Raw genomic sequence first — 18,762 nt, 5'->3', positions numbered from 1 at the left:
CTCTGCATGAATTTAAGGACACAAATAATATTTGTACACATTTTAGGGGGTGTTTAGGGTAAAGCAGTACAATGGAGCTGACAAAATACTTTGTTAAGTGACTAGGCTAGGTGTGTATGGGCCCAGGATAGCATGCTGGGGAGGTTAGTGAAGGCAAATATGCATGAAGGACAAAAAAGAAAGTTTAAAGGCTTCCAGTATGCATGAGGATAAAGGGGACATTCACAGCATATTACAATCATGGTAATTAGGGAATGATGAATGAAATACAATACATTAGCAAACATGAAATACATAGAATGTGATGTTAAAGGAGAAAACTTACCCTAATATAGTCCTTCTGCAGGACCCGATTGATGGCAGAACAGGTCTCTGGAATAATGATCCCCAGAGCCTGGGGGGAGATGCCTGTCGAGAACTTGATGTCCTGGTGACTTCTCCCCATCGCCAAGTACCGCAACGTGGCGACTAGCCTCTGCTCGGGAGTGATGGCTTGCCACATGCTGACTGCTAATATAAGGGGACAGCAAAGCCAACAAACGGTGAAAAAGGGGGTCCGTCATCCGGAGATAATTCCTGAAATCATCAGGATTATTCTCACGGATCTCCCGCAACAAAGGCATATGAGAGAATTGTTCACACTGGAGCAACCAATTCTTCGTCCATGAACTCCTCCCCACCCTGTTCATGGACTGGGCTTGGGTCAAAGCAAGAACCCCAACATCAAGCCCCCGCATAGCACGAACTCTACGACGAGTACGTAACCGCAACATGGCTTCAAAACAGTCGACTGGTCAGAACGAACTAACAGAAAGCACTGAAAAACAGAAAGGCCTGAGAAGAGCGAGCTGAAATTCAGAAACGAGCTGACAAGATCGCACTGAAAATCAAATATGTACTATAATAATAATAATACGCACTGACAAACAAATGCGAACTGACTACATGCACTGAAGAACAGATACGAACCCACAAGCACAAACTGAAGAGCAGTAATAACGATCTGAAAAGCACAAGTCTGAAAAGCGTGAATTGTCTCTCACCAAACTTCTACTAACACGAGATTAGCAGAAGTAGCCCAAAGGGTGGCGCACTTGGTATTAAACTTCCCTTTTCTAGTGCCGTCGTACGTGTTGTACGTCACCGCGTTCTTGACGTTTGGAATTTCCATCAAACTTTGTGTGACCGTGTGTATGCAAGACAAGTTTGAGCCAACATCCATCGGAAAAAAAAAACATGGATTTTGTTGTCGGAATGTGCGGTCATGTGTACGCGGCATAAGGGATGCATATGGTTGGTCTCTCTCTACCGTGTGGGAATAAACCTCATGAAGCAAATGCGAAGTGTCCAGCATATACAAAACACAGAACTATAATAGAAATGACCATCCTCATACAAGATGACCTATATTCAATGCTGTCAAAGCATCATCAATGGGGAAAGAGGAGAAACAAAAAGGAAGAAAGGAAAGGGAGAAAGCAAAAGAAAATATATCTTTTTGAAAGCATTTTTACTTTACAGCATTTCTTCACACCTGCCTAAAACTTTACAGACAGAGAGGGTGAATCTTAATGAGAAAGCCACGGACAGCAATAAAAACCTGACATCCCTCTCCACTCTATCCAAAAATTTTTAAAAAGTTTAAATACACTGTAACAAAAGTTATATTGCACATTTTTTTATCAATGAAGTTTTCAGTAGAAACTGGGACCTGGCTGTCCTGACAACCCATCCTGGATTTACAGTTTCACCAAGGAAATATCACACTCTTTTATACTGTTTCAAACGTACTTTTGATGTGATCCTTAAAATACACTATCCACTGTCTTAAAGTTGAATCGCCAAACAAATAGATGAACTTCCATTTCAAGCATGTGTCCAGTTCTTCCAGATTGTCATATTTCAGCATACTGCATGTCTTTGGATACCATACATCCTTCATGACATATCCACTAGGATATTCTAACTTCATTCCAAATGTGCATTTTTCTTTTACTTCAGTAACACCTACGGAAAAAAAAGAAAAATTATATTTGTTGGTTTGCCTCAAAATATGTGTAGCCCCTTGGTCCTAAACTGGGGCTGTTATGTAAATTTAGCTTTTGGCTGAGCTGTAAACAGCTCAGATTGATTGGAAAGGAAATAAAAAATACAGCGCCAGAGATATTGATGGAAAGAAGTAAAAGGAATTGAGGAGTTTGGGTAAGAATGCTGCTGCTAACTTGTCAGTGATACACTGATAATGTTATTACAGAGGAGCAGCGCAATCTTATACTGTCTCAACCAAACCTATTACACCCACTAATAAGCCTAATAATAAAAACTGGTATATAAACTGTGTTACATGGTTTACCAATAATTTTTTGCATGTAAGCGTTTCATTTTTAGACACATTTATTATGTCTATATAATATATGTTTTTACACTGCACAGTTTATATACCAGTTTTTATTATTAGGTTTATTAGTGGGTGTAATAAGTTTGGTTGAGACAGTATAAAATTGTGCTGCTCCTCCTTTCTTTGTAATAGCTCAGATTGATTGTACATTTTATCTGGTCTTTCCCTAATCTCAATTAGGTTGTGCAATTCTCACTGTCGCCAGTAGGTGTCACTGGTACCACAGGCCAGTATGAGGTAGTACAACTTGGTTGAGTTATGATCATTTATTCTTCTTCCAGCCAGCCCAGTAGGAGGTTCTTGACCACTGGTGCATTCTGGGAGAGGATTTATATTTAGAAGGGGCCATGTGCTCGCTCTCTTCCCTCGGCCCCTCTGGCCTGAGCAGGTGCTGCTGAAGTGAGCTCAGAATGCCTGTCTGGGGCCTACTAATCCTGAGATGGTCTTTAGACTGTCTTGCCCAGCGTGGAAGTAGCTAAACCAAATTGAGAAGACCCAGGGGAGGACCCTTGCTGGAGAGTGCCAGGATGAAGGCTGGTCTCTCAGGAGGACGCACCTACATCTGAAACGTCTATTGGTCATGACCTCATATAAAGTCCCAAACTTTTGTTTACTTTACATCTAAAACGTGCTTACACAGTGTTGCCGGCTTAAAGGTTCTGACACTGTGAAGCTGAATCTTGTTCTACATCTGAAAACGTGTTTGAAGTATCTCCGGGTCGGCTTAAAGGTTCTGGTATTGTGAAGCTGTATTTTTGCTGGATCCAAAGAGTGTGTAAGTGGTCTGCTACTGATATCTGAGACCCCATACCCTCTCTCCTACTACCTTCTTTCAAGTTCCACATTAAAACTTTGAAAAGATCAAAAGTGACTGGTGCCAAATTTCTCCCCATTATAGCCATGGACTCAGCCCTGGGGTAAATGCTAGCTCGCCCCCTGCCTCTGGAGGTTACATCCTGCCTTCAGTAGACCCAGGGGGGTGCTACATATGCTTTTGATAGTTATGTATGTTTATATATACACAATGTGCAGACACACAATATTAAAATAAGAATCACTGCAGGTGTCAGGATCACTTAAGTGCTCCTGCTCCTCATTCAAGCATCCAGGTTGTGGCTATTGCATTCTCCCTGTCTGTGTCCACCTACAAGGTGATTGATGTGGTCAGTCACCTGTTATAAGCAAGCCAAACATTCAGTTCCTTGCTTGTGATAGTGAATGATACCCGTGTTGTTCCTGATTGAGCTCCCTGTCTGTCTGCCCTGCTTTGCTAGTTTGGATTTCCCTGTGTATGACTTCGGACCGGATTATTGGACTATTCCTTGAACTTAGCCTGCCTTTTGCCTGGACTGTTATAGAACCACGCTACCTGTCTGCTAACTGCAAGTTTTTCCTGGCTTTGCTCAGTTCGCTTCTGCCCTGGTGTGGTGGCCAGGCACTATAGCATTATGTATATGTCCTGGGGGCAACCAAGTACCGGTAGACACGCTTGCCTTAAGGGAAAGGGGGCTGCTCTAGGTGAAGCACACAGTAGCCAGCTATAGTGTCTGACCACCCGCGTTGGGGTAGACGTGACAGCAGGTTACCAAAAATGGTGTTAATTACAACCTCGCTCTTATAAAACCCTTAAATTATATGTAAACCCTAACAACATACTTCTGTCCTTTGCCCCCTTTTGGTCTGTTAAAGTGGTTGTAAAGGCAGAAGGTTTTTTTTTTTTATCTTGAGGCATTTTATGCATTAAGATAAAAAACCTTCTGTGTGCAGCAGCCCCCTCAGCTCCCCTAATACTTGCCTGAGCCCCATCTAGATCCAGTTATGTTACACAAGAGGTTTGACTGTCCAGGACTCTCCCTCCTGATTGGCTGAAACACACAGCGGGTGCCATTGGCTCCCACTGCTATCAATCAAACTCAATGAGCCAATGAGGAGGGGGGGCTGAGTCGCGGCTCTGTGTCTGAATGGACACACAGAGCAGCGGCTCAGCTCGGGTCCCCCCATAGCAATCTGCTTGCTGTGGGGGCACTCAGCAGGAGGGAGGGGCCAGGAAAGCCAGCGAGGGACCTGAGAAGAGGAGGATTGGGGGCTGCTCTGTGCAAAACCGCTGCAACAGAGCAGATAAGTATAACATGTTTGTTATTTTTAAACAAAAAAACAAGACTTTAGTATCACTTTAAATATACCATTGGAAATGCAAAAATTGACCCGATCATACTCCCAACATCTATTGATATCCTGTGTCCTGTGTACTCTGCAAGTGTTTTCTCAAACAATGTTATCAGGAATTATGTTAGTACTATAGATCCCCTCATGTGTTAGAGAGAACAGGAGAGAGGGGAAATATTCAGTAGTTCCAGAACAATTCCAGTCCTAATGTGACAGCTCTGCTACTTTATAGATATAGTACAGTGAGTGTGTGTTGTCACCTTAGGACTGGAATTGTTGCTGTCAGGAACACCAGGTAAAAATGAGAGAAAATAGGTGTGAACAAAGAAAACTAATGCAGCCACAACATCTAATGAATGGTTAGTTGCAATATAATAAGTTCTTGTTCTTGGGTTGACATACAATCATTTGTGATATTATAGGGTTTTCACTCAAGTGTAGTACTTCTGTCAAGTGCAGACCAGCCAGGAATGTACCTTTCAAGACTTTTGGTCCTCATTCATTTAAAAAGAAAGTACAGTTCCAACACAAATATGAGTACCCTCAGAGGGGTGTTCAGCATGCTTAATTCAGCCTCCTAACTTACTTTTGCAGTGCTGCTACGCTGGCCTTATATTTCCAGCCTCTATCTGGTCCTCCAGACTGTATCACAAAATTCAGACTCTGTGTCAGCCTCTCTTGCAGCTCCCTTCTGCACTGACCCAACACTCTGATCTCTGGGCGGGGGAGTGCCTGTCTACCAGGTGGAGCCCTGAATCACCACCAGGCCCTTGATTAAAATAACTGTGCATACCTGCATAAGCAGGCTGCTGGTCTCCGCTATGACAAACACAGGGCTACAGATTTCACCCCTCTCAAGACTCTTCGAAGTCTCTGTACTCCAGGATCCACTCTAATCCAATTCAATTACTAATCCCAGAGAAAGCTGTAAAACTAGTTTTCTCCACTCAGAGTAGCCATCCTGGAGCCTCTCACTCTGCATTGGTGATAACCCTGTGTGCCATTTAAACCTAACACAGTAGCAGAACATAGCACTGTTACACGTGTTAATAAGCATACGTGTGGGGTTTTCATATCAGGTGGGCCTGTCAACTTTTCACTGACAAACTTCTTTTCAACAAACACCCACTGCTTTCTCTTCATTCATCTAACCTGCAGCAGAGAGTTGACTATACATCCATTTATTCAACGTGTGACAGGTATCTTCTGTGTAACAGTATGACCAAACAATTACATATATTAAGGCAGGATTACATAGCATTGGTGTTGAATGTGTATAGAAACCAGCTGGTTAGTGCAACATTTACCCTACTACAATAATTCACTAGAAAATTAAATATATTGTAAGTTTTAAATTCAAAAGTTTTTGATAACAGATGTCCTCTTCACAGTCAGAGCCGGAAATGTTGCAGATAGATTTGTGCACTGATTGATACATTGTCAAGTGTAATAAATACATAAAAGTAACCTGAATAATAAAGACAGTCCTAGAAATCTCCCACCTTTATCATGATTTCCTGGAGGCACTTACATCCAAGCTTTACTGTTTTCAGAAAGATTGAAGGATAAGCATGCTCACTTTTCATCTCATCTTAGCAACCATCACAAAAGGAATAAAACATGTTGCAATAAAAACACTTACTGTTGTTGCAGGATATCACACTGATCGTGCCAAAGTCTTTCGGAATTTCAACTCTGATGTTAGACCTTAAAATCATCACAAAAAGTTATTGGTAGATAAATCGACCATAAAAACATTTAATTTGTATTCTATACTTTCAAATACTTTTAACTTAAATGATCCCTAGGCTTCTGGGACTTCTGAAGCACTGAACATCATAAAAAAAACAAAAACAAAAAAAAAAACAAATGTATATTTCTGCTAAGGAAATATGTCTATCACATTGCAAGAACAGTGATGAAATTGAATTTGTCAAGCTTTTTCATACTGCAGCTTCAATATATGACCAACATAAAAAAAAAGAAAAAAACACAATTTATCTCCAGGCAACATTTCTTTTTTTTTTTTTTTTTTTTTTTTTTAGACAGAGTTAGGAAAGTCTATAGCTTCTGTCAAGTCGTTATTGTTGTCTGAAGCCTCCTTGGGAAGAGCTATCCTCACCATCTGTTCTGGCGACAGAATTGAGTTAAAGCAGTAGTAAACTGCAAAATAAAAAATCCTTGCAAAATAATATAATGTGCTAGCACTCATCGCATACTAGCACATTATGAAAGACCTACCTTAGAATGAAGCCCACCAGCGGTGCACTGTCACCACTGACAGGGCTTTCATTTTCTCCAGGTCTTCTTTTTGGGATTGCTGGCTTCGGCTGTTTGACTGTTTTGAGAGTGCCGTGTGCATGCGCTGGTGACATCACAGACTGCTACTATAGTAAATATCTCCTAAATGGTGCACTTTTAGAAAATATTTACTGTACCTTCTTATAAGCTTACCTTTAGGTACAATAAACAATGGGGCTTTACTACCACTTTAAGGGCAAATATGCAATCGGATACTGTCAGCAATGAAAAACTGTCAGGGTTATAGCCTTCCCCTACTGTAATGAACAAAAAGTGTTTTTATTGCCATATGTGTCCCTGTTGGAAATATTCCCTCACTTCCTGTTTTACAATAATTTTACCAAGGGCAACTGAAAGGGAATCTTCCCAATGGAGTCTGTAACAAAAAGTAAAGACCTAACAGAAGTTCTAACCCTTCCCCACTCTACTCAAAACATGGCTTGAGATACCCTTTAAGATAATAAAACAAAAATAAATACATATGCATATAGATAAAATAACTTAATTACAGTATTTCTTAAGTCCTTGCTGACCATGACCACTTTTACTTCATTGTATTACTTTTCTATGAAATTCAGGCATCACTTGCAGTTTCTACATATACATAAATAAACTTTCTTCTTGTGACACTTTAGTCTCAATTAAGGTGATCTTCCAGATAATCCCCAAAAAAGCTGAGGGTGGCTGTTACAGAATATTTTATTGTGCAAATAAGACATTATATTTAGACTGCTATCCAGGGAACTGGCATTCCCTTTCTTTAAACATTTGCAAGCTATAAAAACTTGACAGGTGTTCTAATCTTCCCTACTCTAATAATAAGTTTAAGAAAAAAGTTGGCTAAATTACACTTTAACCACTTGACGACCGCCTCACGCCGATTTACGTCGGCAAGGTGGCACGGACAGGCAAAATCACGTACATATACATGATTTGCCTTCCACGGGTGGGGGGTCCGATCGGACTCCCCCCCCGGTGCCCGAGGCGGTCGTCTTTTCTCCCACGGCGATTGGAGATGAGGGGGAGGCCATCCGTTCGTGGCCCCCCCCTCGCGATCGCCGCCGGCCAATCACATCATTCCTTTGCTGCTGTATGCTAAACAGCAGCAAAGGAAATGATGTCATCTCTCCTCGGCTCGGTAATTTCCGTTCCGGCCCGAGGAGAGAAGACAGGTATGTGAGTGCACAACACACACACACACAGTAGAACATACCAGGCACACTAAACACCCCGATCCCCCCCCCCGATCGCCCCCCCGATCCCCCCCAATCACCCCCCCCCCCCCGTCACAAACTGACACCAGCAGTTTTTTTTTTTTTTTTTCTGATTACTGCATTGGTGTCAGTTTGTGACAGTTACAGTGTTGGGACAGTTAGTATTACCCCCCTGTAGGTCTAGGATACCCCCCTAACCCCCCCTAATAAAGTTTTAACCCCTTGATCACCCCCAGTCACCAGTGTCGCTAAGCGATCATTTTTCTGATCGCTGTATTAGTGTCACTGGTGACGCTAGTTAGGGACCTAAATATTTAGGTTCGCCGTCAGCGTTTTATAGCGACAGGGACCCCCATATACTACCGAATAAATGTTTTAACCCCTTGATGGCCCCCTAGTTAACCCTTTCACCACTGATCACTGTATAACTGTTACGGGTGACGCTGGTTAGTTTGTTTATTTTTTATAGGGTCAGGGCACCCGCCGTTTATTACCGAATAAAGGTTTAGCCCCCTGATCGCCCGGCGGTGATATGCGTCGCCCCAGGCAGCGTCAGATTAGCGCCAGTACCGCTAACACCCACGCACGCAGCATACGCCTCCCTTAGTGGTATAGTATCTGATCGGATCAATATCTGATCCGATCAGATCTATACTGGCGTCCCCAGCAGTTTAGGGTTCCCAAAAACGCAGTGTTAGCGGGATCAGCCCAGATACCTGCTAGCACCTGCATTTTGCCCCTCCGCCCGGCCCGGCCCACCCAAGTGCAGTATCGATCGATCACTGTCACTTACAAAACACTTAACGCATAACTGCAGCATTCGCAGAGTCAGGCCTGATCCCTGCGATCGCTAACAGTTTTTTTGGTAGCTTTTTATTGAACTGGCAAGCGCCAGCGGCTTAGTACACCCCGGTCGTAGTCAAACCAGCACTGCAGTAACACTTGGTGACGTGGCGAGTCCCATAAGTGCAGTTCAAGCTGGTGAGGTGGCAAGCACAAGTAGTGTCCCGCTGCCACCAAGAAGACAAACACAGGCCCGTCGTGCCCATAGTGCCCTTCCTGCTGCATTCGCCAGTCCTAATTGGGAACCCACCACTTCTGCAGCGCCCGTACTTCCCCCATTCACATCCCCAACCAAATGCAGTCGGCTGCATGAGAGGCATTTTCTTTATGTCCTCCCGAGTACCCCTACCCAACGAACCCCCAAAAAAGATGTCGTGTCTGCAGCAAGCGCGGATATAGGCGTGACACCCTCTATTATTGTCCCTCCTGTCCTGACAATCCTGGTCTTTGCATTGGTGAATGTTTTGAACGCTACCATTCATTAGTTGAGTATTAGACTAGGCACACTTTCACAGGGTCTCCCAAGATGCCATCGCATTTTGAGAGACCCGAACCTGGAACCGGTTACCGTTATAAAAGTTAGTTACAAAAAAAGTGTAAAAAAAAAAAAAATATATATAAAATAAAAAAAAAATAGTTGTCGTTTTATTGTTCTCTCTCTCTCTATTCTCTCTCTCTTGTTCTGCTCTTTTTTACTGTATTCTATTCTGCAATGTTTTATTGTTATTATGTTTTATCATGTTTGCTTTTCAGGTATGCAATTTTTTATACTTTACCGTTTACTGTGCTTTATTGTTAACCATTTTTTTGTCTTCAGGTACGCCATTCACGACTTTGAATGGTTATACCAGAATGATGCCTGCAGGTTTAGGTATCATCTTGGTATCATTCTTTTCAGCCAGCGGTCGGCTTTCATGTAAAAGCAATCCTAGTGGCTAATTAGCCTCTAGACTGCTTTTACAAGCCGTGGGATGTAAATAGCGCCATTGGGAAATTGGGGAAGCATTTTATCACACCGATCTTGGTGTCATCAGATGCTTTGAGGGCAGAGGAGAGATCTAGGGTCTAATAGACCCCAATTTTTTCAAAAAAGAGTACCTGTCACTACCTATTGCTATCATAGGGGATATTTACATTCCCTGAGATAACAATAAAAATGATTAAAAAAAAAAAAAAATGAAAGGAACAGTTTAAAAATAAGATAAAAAAGCAAAAAAATAATAAAGAAAAAAAAAAAAAAAAAAAAAAAAAAAAGCACCCCTGTCGCCCCCTGCTTTCGCGCTAAGGCGAACGCAAGCGGCGGTCTGTCGTCAAATGTAAACAGCAATTGCACCATGCATGTGAGGTATCGCCGCGAAGGTCAGATCGAGGGCAGTAATTTTTGCAGTAGACCTCCTCTGTAAATCTAAAGTGGTAACCTGTAAAGGCTTTTAAAGGCTTTTAAAAATGTATTTATTTTGTTGCCACTGCACGTTTGTGCGCAATTTTAAAGCATGTCATGTTTGGTATCCATGTACTCAGCCTAAGATCATCTTTTTTATTTCATCAAACATTTGGGCAATATAGTGTGTTTTAGTGCATTAAAATTTAAAAAAGTGTGTTTTTTCCCCAAAAAATGCGTTTGAAAAATCGCTGCGCAAATACTGTGTGAAAAAAAAAATGAAACACCCACCATTTTAATCTGTAGGGCATTTGCTTTAAAAAAATATATAATGTTTGGGGGTTCAAAGTAATTTTTTTGCAAAAAAAAAATAACTTTTTCATGTAAACAATGAGTGTCAGAAAGGGCTTTGTCTTCAAGTGGTTAGAAGAGTTGGTGATGTGTGATATAAGCTTCTAAATGTTGTGCATAAAATGCCAGGACAGTTCAAACCCCCCCCAAATGACCCCATTTTGGAAAGTAGACACCCCAAGCTATTTGCTGAGAGGCATGTTGAGTCCATGGAATATTTTATATTGCGACACAAGTTGCGGGAAAGAGACAAATTTGTCACTAAATGATATATTGCTCAAACATGGGAATATGTGAAATTACACCCCAAAATACATTCTGCTGCTTCTCCTGAGTACGGGGATACCACATGTGTGAGACTTTTTGGGAGCCTAGCCGCGTACGTGACCCCGAAAACTAAGCACCGCCTTCAGGCTTTCTAAGGGCGTGAATTTTTGATTTCACTCTTCACTGCCTATCACAGTTTAGGAGGCCATGGAAAGCCCAGGTGGCACAAACCCCCCCCAAATGACCCCATTTTGGAAAGTAGACACCCCAAGCTATTTGCTGAGAGGTATAGTGAGTATTTTGCAGACCTCACTTTTTGTCACAAAGTTTTGAAAATTGAAAAAAGAAAAAAAAAAAAAGTTTTTTCTTGTCTTTCTTCATTTTCAAAAACAAATGAGAGCTGCAAAATACTCACCATGCCTCTCAGCAAATAGCTTGGGGTGTCTACTTTCCAAAATGGGGTCATTTGGGGGGGTTTTGTGCCACCTGGGCATTCCATGGCCTCCGAAACTGTGATAGGCAGTGAAGAGTGAAATCAAAAATTTACACCCTTAGAAATCCTGAAGGCGGTGCTTGGTTTTCGGGGCCCCGTACGCGGCTAAGCTCCCAAAAAGTCCCACACATGTGGTATTCCCATACTCAGGAGAAGCAGCTGAATGTATTTTGGGGTGCAATTCCACATAGGCCCATGGCCTGTGTGAGCAATATATCATTTAGTGACAACTTTTTGTAAATATTTTTTTTTTTTTGTCATTATTCAATCACTTAGGACAAAAAAAATAAATATTCAATAGGTTCAACATGCCTCTCAGCAATTTCCTTGGGCTGTCTACTTTCCAAAATGGGGTCATTTGGGGGGTTTTTGTACTGCCCTGCCATTTTAGCACCTCAAGAAATGACATAGGCAGTCATAAACTAAAAGCTGTGTAAATTACAGAAAATGTACCCTAGTTTGTAGACGCTATAACTTTTGCGCAAACCAATAAATATATGCTTATTGACATTTTTTTTACCAAAGACATGTGGCCGAATACATTTTGGCCTAAATGTATGACTAAAATTTAGTTTATTGGATTTTTTTTATAACAAAAAGTAGAAAATATCATTTTTTTTTCAAAATTTTCGGTCTTTTTCCATTTATAGCGCAAAAAATAAAAACTGCAGAGGTGATAAAATACCATCAAAAGAAAGCTCTATTTGTGGGAAGAAAAGGACGCAAATTTCGTTTGGGTACAGCATTGCATGACCGCGCAATTAGCAGTTAAAGCGACGCAGTGCCAAATTGGAAAAAGACCTCTGGTCCTTAGGCAGCATAATGGTCCGGGGCTCAAGTGGTTAATAATCCCATAAAGAGTGCATAATTCACTTACGCATTAAATAAACTGTGCTCAAACTCAGTGCATAGAGTCTTGTCATGTCTCCCCCAGCTCTTCATATCAGTAAGGGATTCACAGTTAAAATTCTGTGGTTTGACACAGTAAAAATATTCTTCATCTCTCTGGTCTTTATATTCACAAAGCTCTTTTGTTTTGTCAAGTTCAAATCCACATTCTGCCTCTTGTACTTCTTGATGTCTTGTAAATTTGCCCAAATGGTCTATATATCCATGCCATTGATTTCGAAACCTCCAAAGAGCTGATGATGCTTCGCTTGGGTGTATGATAAATATAGAAATATCTATTTTACCTTCCCAAAATAATGTAAAATGGACATGATAAGTCCCATTTTGAAAATCCTCAATTTTACCAGAAGACCCTGCTCCGAACTCCGGTGTAAACATTCTTGCTCTCAGATAGTCTCCTCCATATGTCTTCTTGTTTCCATTGTAGTCAAACATTTCAACTTGTACTATTAAATGGTCTCCAACACAGTAGCTGCTCTTTGGATTTCTTAGGAAGACTTTGCTGTTTTTAGCACTGGTTGTTTTTTCTTTTATATTAACAGTAGTTTTAGGGAATGTCTGGTTTATTTGATTGAAAATGCGGTTTATTTCCAGTTGAAGTTTTGAAGGTTGTGCCACTGTGGTGTTTGATAATGTGTCAGAGACATCTTGCTTCCACCACTTTTAAACAAAATAGAAGAAAAATATTACAACCACAGTTCAACAGTATATACAGTATGTGTTAAATATATAGCATGTACTTTAATTGTTAACCTTTAAATAGGAGAATGGGCAGCACCAGGTTAGCTAACAGCAATCAAATGATTATTGCCATTGAGGGCTAATGCCGCATACACACAATCGGAATTTTTGTCGGAAAAACCTTGGATGGTTGTTCCGACAGAATTCCGCTCAAGCTTGGCTTGCATACACATGGTCACACAAAAGTTCTCTGAACTTTCGACTGTCAAGAACGCGGTGACGTACAACATGTATGACAGCACTAGAAAAGGGAAGTTCCATACGAATCGTGCCAGCCTTTGGGCTCCTTCTGCTAATCTCGTGTTTATCTCGTTTTACCAGACCGAGCGTTTCCGTCTCGTACTTGATTCTGGGCATGCGTTTTTTTTTGCGCGTCGGAAATGCATACAGATGAACGGAATTTCTGATAGGAACTTTTTCTGATGGAAAAATAGAGAACCTGCTCTCAATTTTTTGCTGGTGGAAATTCCGCCAGCAAAAGTCCGATGGAGCATACACATGGTCGGAATTTCCGACCAAAAGCTCACATCGGACTTTTGCTGGCGGAATTTCCGATCGTGTGTATGCTGAAGAAGCCTTGTTTATTTCAGTGCAGCCTTACATAAAATAAGCTGGCTACAGAATGAGGAAGAGGGTGGTAATACTGCATTTGCCAGGGTTAACAGCAAAGCACATAGACAGGGAAAGGAGCTTTCCCTGCCTATATGCAGGCTCTGCCCATGTAAAGTGTTCACTGAACAAGTAGAGAGTGGTGTGTGTGAGCTGTCTGCCACATTATCAATAGATGGTTTAGATCCAGTAAGCCAGATCCATTCTGGTGGGACTCTGCAACAGTTCTCTATATTGAAAATGTCTGTAATCCCTTTGTTAATTAGGCACAGGACCCATGCCAGTTTTTATTTCACTCTAAAACTAGCGCAGGTGGTGCAGAAAGACCTGAAACAGGCCTGTTTTATTGATGTGACATATGCCATGTGCACCCATTTGTGTCATTATAATATGAATACCCCATGTTTCAAAATTTTTGGCAGATCTAGGACATTCTAATGCCCTGTACACATGATAGGATTTTCCGACAACAAAATCCATGTTTTTTTTCCGACGGATGTTGGCTCAAACTTATCTTGCATACATACGGTCACACAAAGTTGGTTGGAAATTCCGAACGTCAAGAATGCGGTGACGTACAACACATACGACAAGCCGAGAAAATTGAAGTTCAATAGCCAGTGCTGCTCTTCTGCTTGATTCCGAGCATGCGTGGAACTTTGTAAGTCTGAATTGTGTACACACGATCGGAATTTCCGACAACAGATTTTGTTGTCGGAAAATTTGATTACCAGCTCTCAAATTTTGTGTGAAGGAAATTCCGATGGAAAATATCCGATGGAGCCTACACACGGTCGGTATTTCCGACAACAAGCTCCTATCAAACATTTTCCGTCGAAAAATTCTATCGTGTGTACGGGGCATAACAATGTATGTGACCTTGCATTTAACCTATTGACTGCCAAAACCTATTCTAAACATCATTCTAAAAATTGAGGTTGTTCCCCTTCTAGGTTAGTCAATTAAAATTAGAATATGATAAGGCAGTCAAAGGGGTTATGACAAGCTTTCTACTGCAGTAACAATTATGAGTTTATTTTAATTCTTATACTGGCCTCTCCACTAAATGTAGAAGTTATTAGAGCAGCTACTAGGCTAGTGAATGCCTTCTACATATCACTGTCCTGCCATGGATTCAACTTCAGGTCCTGTGCCTTGAAAGGCTTGCTCCAACCTCTTATCACGTGATATTTTTTCAAGATGGCATGTAGGAAAATTTGGAAAAATGGAAGCAAAGCTAAGAACCTGGAGGAAACTCATGCATACATGGGGAGAACCCACGCAAACACAAATAGTATCTTTATTTCCTTCCAAAAAAAAAAAAATCAAAAACTTCAATATTGAGTTGGCCCACCCTTTGCAGCTATAAGAGCTTCAACTCCTCTGGGAAGGCTGTCCACAAGGTTTTGGGAGTGTGTCTATGGGTATGTTTGACCATTCTTCCAGAAGCGCATTTGTGAGGTCAGGCACTCATGTGGACTAAAAGGCCTGGCTCGCAGTCTCCGCTCTAATTCATCTCAAAAGTGTTCTAGCGGGTTGAGGTCAGGACTCTGTGCAGGCCAGTCAAGTTCCTCCAAACTCACTCATTCATGTCTTTATGGACCCTGCTTTGTGCACTGGTGCGTAGTCATGTTGGAACAGGAAGGGGCCATCCCCAAACTTTTCCCATAAAGCTGGGAGCATGAAATTGTCCAAAATGTCTTGGTATGCTGATGCCTTAAGAGGTCCCTTGACTGGAACTAAGGGGCCAAGCCCAACCCCACATCATAATCCCCCTCCACCAAATGATTTGAACCAGTGCACAAAGCAAGGTCCATAAAGACATAGATGAGCAAGTTTGGGGTGGAGGGACTTGACAGGCCTGAACATAGTCCTGACTTCAATCTGATAGAACACCTTTGGGATGAATTAGTGCGGAGACTGTGAGCCAGGCCTTCTCATCCAACATCAGTGCCTGACCTCACAAATGGGCTTCTGGAAGAATGATCAAACATTCCCACAGGCACACTAAACCTTGTGGACAGCCTTCCCAGAAGCTGTTCTAGCTGCAAAGGGTGGGCCAAATCAAATTTTAACCCTACTGACTAAGACTGGACTGCCATTAAAGTTCATGCGTGTGCAAAGAAAGGCATCCCAATACTTTTGGCTAAATAATGTATCTGGAAAGACTTACAATGGTGGTGGAACCCTCCTACACATAAATACTACATTTAGACATAGTTATAGGATCTGGGAGATGAGACAACTTCTCTACATGAAGCAACATGGTTGGGATTTGAACCCGTACACGCAGGGATGCTATGCAGAAGTTCTAACCTCTAAGCCACAGAGCTGCCACATGTGAGAACCTACACATAACTACACATAAATACACATAAAAGCACATAAAAACACATAAATGCTGCATTTCTTTGGACATACAAGTGATGGAATTACATTACTCAAGAGTTATTCTTCTTGATTTATTCTGTGATATTTGGTGTTCTTTTGTGGGTGAGAGTAGAATATTACCCTCAAATTTTTGGGAATTACATTTTGCTTTCTGTTGTTGGTACACATATCACATTTTTTGGGCTTAAATTATGAATATTTTGAAATAATAATAAAAAGCACAAAAAATTGTGATTCATTTTAAATTTGCATCAGCAATGGTATTGTTTGTGGATTGTAAAGACACCTGTGTGAGTTTGGGGTAAAGATTGTTGTGAGATGGAGAGTAACAAGTGAAAGTGACAGAGAAATATATATTTTACCAAAACATCAAAACATTCCACATTCTAGTATTCTTAAAATCAAAATATTTTAAGTAGAAGCAACAATGTTGCAAAGGAAAATTTATTTCACAGAAAGATACATTTCATTTCAACATTAAAAGGTTTTTTTTGTGAAAGTTACAATTATTCCATTAGAATCAATGGCTAATACTTCATTTTGACTAAAATAGAGCAGATTTTCATTTTAAAAAAATGTTCTCTAATTAGTTCTCATTTTGGTATTGACTATAGCGCTGGCTAAAAAAGACACTTGAGTTAAAATGAGAGTTATTTTCAGGTCTGAGCATGCTCAGTTGTGTTGGCACCTAGTTGTCCAAAACGGGGAATTTTTCACTTCTCAGACTTTTAAAGATATTTCAGTGTAGAAATCACTTTTTCACACAGTTTAAAAGCAGATTATCTTTAAATAATATACCGCATATTTCAGTACCATTTAGGCAATTATATCATGCTCTAAACATTATTTCCATGTGCACTACTCCAGGTTTTAGCAGAGTAATGCCCCATACACACGGTCGGATTTTCCGATGGAAAATGTGTGATAGGACCTTGTTGTCGGAAATTCCGACCGTGTGTAGGCTCCATCACACATTTTCCATCGGATTTTCCGACACACAAAGTTTGAGAGCAGGATATAAAATTTTCCGACAACAAAATCCGTTGTCGGAAATTCCGATCGTGTGTACACAAATCCGACGGACAAAGTGCCACGCATGCTCAGAATAATTAAAGAGATGAAAGCTATTGGCCACTGCCCCGTTTATAGTCCCGGCGTACGTGTTTTACGTCACCGCGTTTAGAACAATCGGATTTTCCGACAACTTTGTGTGACCGTGTGTATGCAAGACAAGTTTGAGCCAACATCCGTCGGAAAAAATCCTAGGATTTTGTTGTCGGAATGTCCAAACAAAATCCGACCGTGTGTACGGGGCATTAGGGTTTGGGCGCTATTTGGTTTCAGGGAACTATAGTAAATTTGATTTTGGGAGTATTTTCTCACCAGTGCTATAGTGAATACCGTTTAGCGCTAATTAGCGCCGCAGCTCTATAGTAAATGACCCCCTTAGTGTTTATATATATATTTATATTGTATATTAATATATTGCACATAGTGCACACACAATATACACTCATACATACACATTCAGGATATTGCTGCCTAATCTATGTTTATTTGATCCCACATGCATGTAAATAGTACTATGTGGATATGTAAAAGTATATTACTCAAAAGTAATCAATCACCATAAAATGACAGGTATACTTTGTGTTTCCAGGTAGTTTTCAGGAAAAAAACCCTTACTCTGCTAAAACCTGGAGTAGTGCACATTGAAATAATGTTTAGAGCATGATATAATTGCCTAAATGGTACTGAAATATGTGGTATACATAGGCGTGCGCACAGGGTGTGCCGGATGTGCCCAGGCACACCCTAATTCACCCATGCGCATTATTGCTATCGTTCTGTGTAGCAACAGGAACATGGGAAAGATCTCCCTCTTACCGGCTCTGCCATAAGAGAAGTGTTTATCCTTTTCTCTTTCACTGTGCCAGCAGGGAGATTAATGTGCAGGGGTCATATATATGTAGATACATACACATGCATGTATGTTTGAGCTTAAGGGTGCACACCCTAATGCATTAGGCTGCGCACACCTATGGCAGTATATTATTTAAAGATAATCTGCTTTTAAACTGTGTGAAAAAGTGATTTCTACACTGAAATATCTTTAAAAGTCTGAGAAGTGAAAAATTCCCCATGTTGGACAACTAGGTGCCAACACAACTGAACATGCTCAGACCTGAAAATAACTCTAATTTTAACTCAAGTGTCTTTTTTAGCCGGCGCTATAGTAAATACCAAAATGAGAGCTAATTAAAGAGCATTTTTTTTAAAATGAAAATCTGCTCTATTTTAGTCAAAATGAAGTTTCAGCCATTGATTCTAATGGAACAATTCTAACTTTCACAAAAAAAAACCTTTTAATGTTGAGATGAAATGTATCTTTCTGTGAAATAAATTTTCCTTTGCAACATTGTTGCTTCTACTTAAAATATTTTGATTTTAAGAATATTAGAATGTGGAATGTTTTGATGTTTTGGTAAACTATATTTTTCTCTGTCACTTTCACTTGTTACTCTCCATCTCACAACAATCTTTACCCAAACTCACACAGGTGTCTTTATAATCCACAAACAATACCATTGCTGATGCAACTCTTCAGTAATGTAATTCCATCACTTGTATGTCCAAAGAAATGCAGTATTTATGTGTTTTTATGTGTATTTATGTGTAATTAGAGCGAGAGCAATAA

At 40.7% G+C, this 18,762-nt stretch overlaps 1 protein-coding gene across 5 annotated transcripts in view; it reads right to left on the bottom strand.

The window, feature by feature from the left end:
- The window catches only part of LOC141145220 (NXPE family member 2-like), a 211,081-nt gene that overhangs the window by 43,484 nt on the left and 148,835 nt on the right, over positions 1–18,762 (bottom strand). For 4 of the 5 annotated variants that reach the window (XM_073631721.1, XM_073631720.1, XM_073631719.1 and 1 more), the window contains exons 3-5: positions 12,292–12,983; positions 6,207–6,271; positions 1,792–2,007 (exon numbers count right to left, since the gene is read on the bottom strand). In XM_073631721.1, coding sequence (XP_073487822.1) covers positions 1,792–2,007; positions 6,207–6,271; positions 12,292–12,983 — 973 coding nt within the window. The remainder of the gene's footprint in view (positions 1–1,791; positions 2,008–6,206; positions 6,272–12,291; positions 12,984–18,762) is intronic. The other variant, XM_073631722.1, reaches the window with a different exon arrangement.

This window comes from Aquarana catesbeiana, linkage group LG05 (assembly GCF_042186555.1).
Source record: "Aquarana catesbeiana isolate 2022-GZ linkage group LG05, ASM4218655v1, whole genome shotgun sequence".
In the NCBI taxonomy this organism is placed as follows: Eukaryota; Metazoa; Chordata; class Amphibia; order Anura; family Ranidae; genus Aquarana; species Aquarana catesbeiana.
Note: the sequence above shows the minus strand (reverse complement) of the source record. Positions and strands in the feature narration are given on the sequence as shown.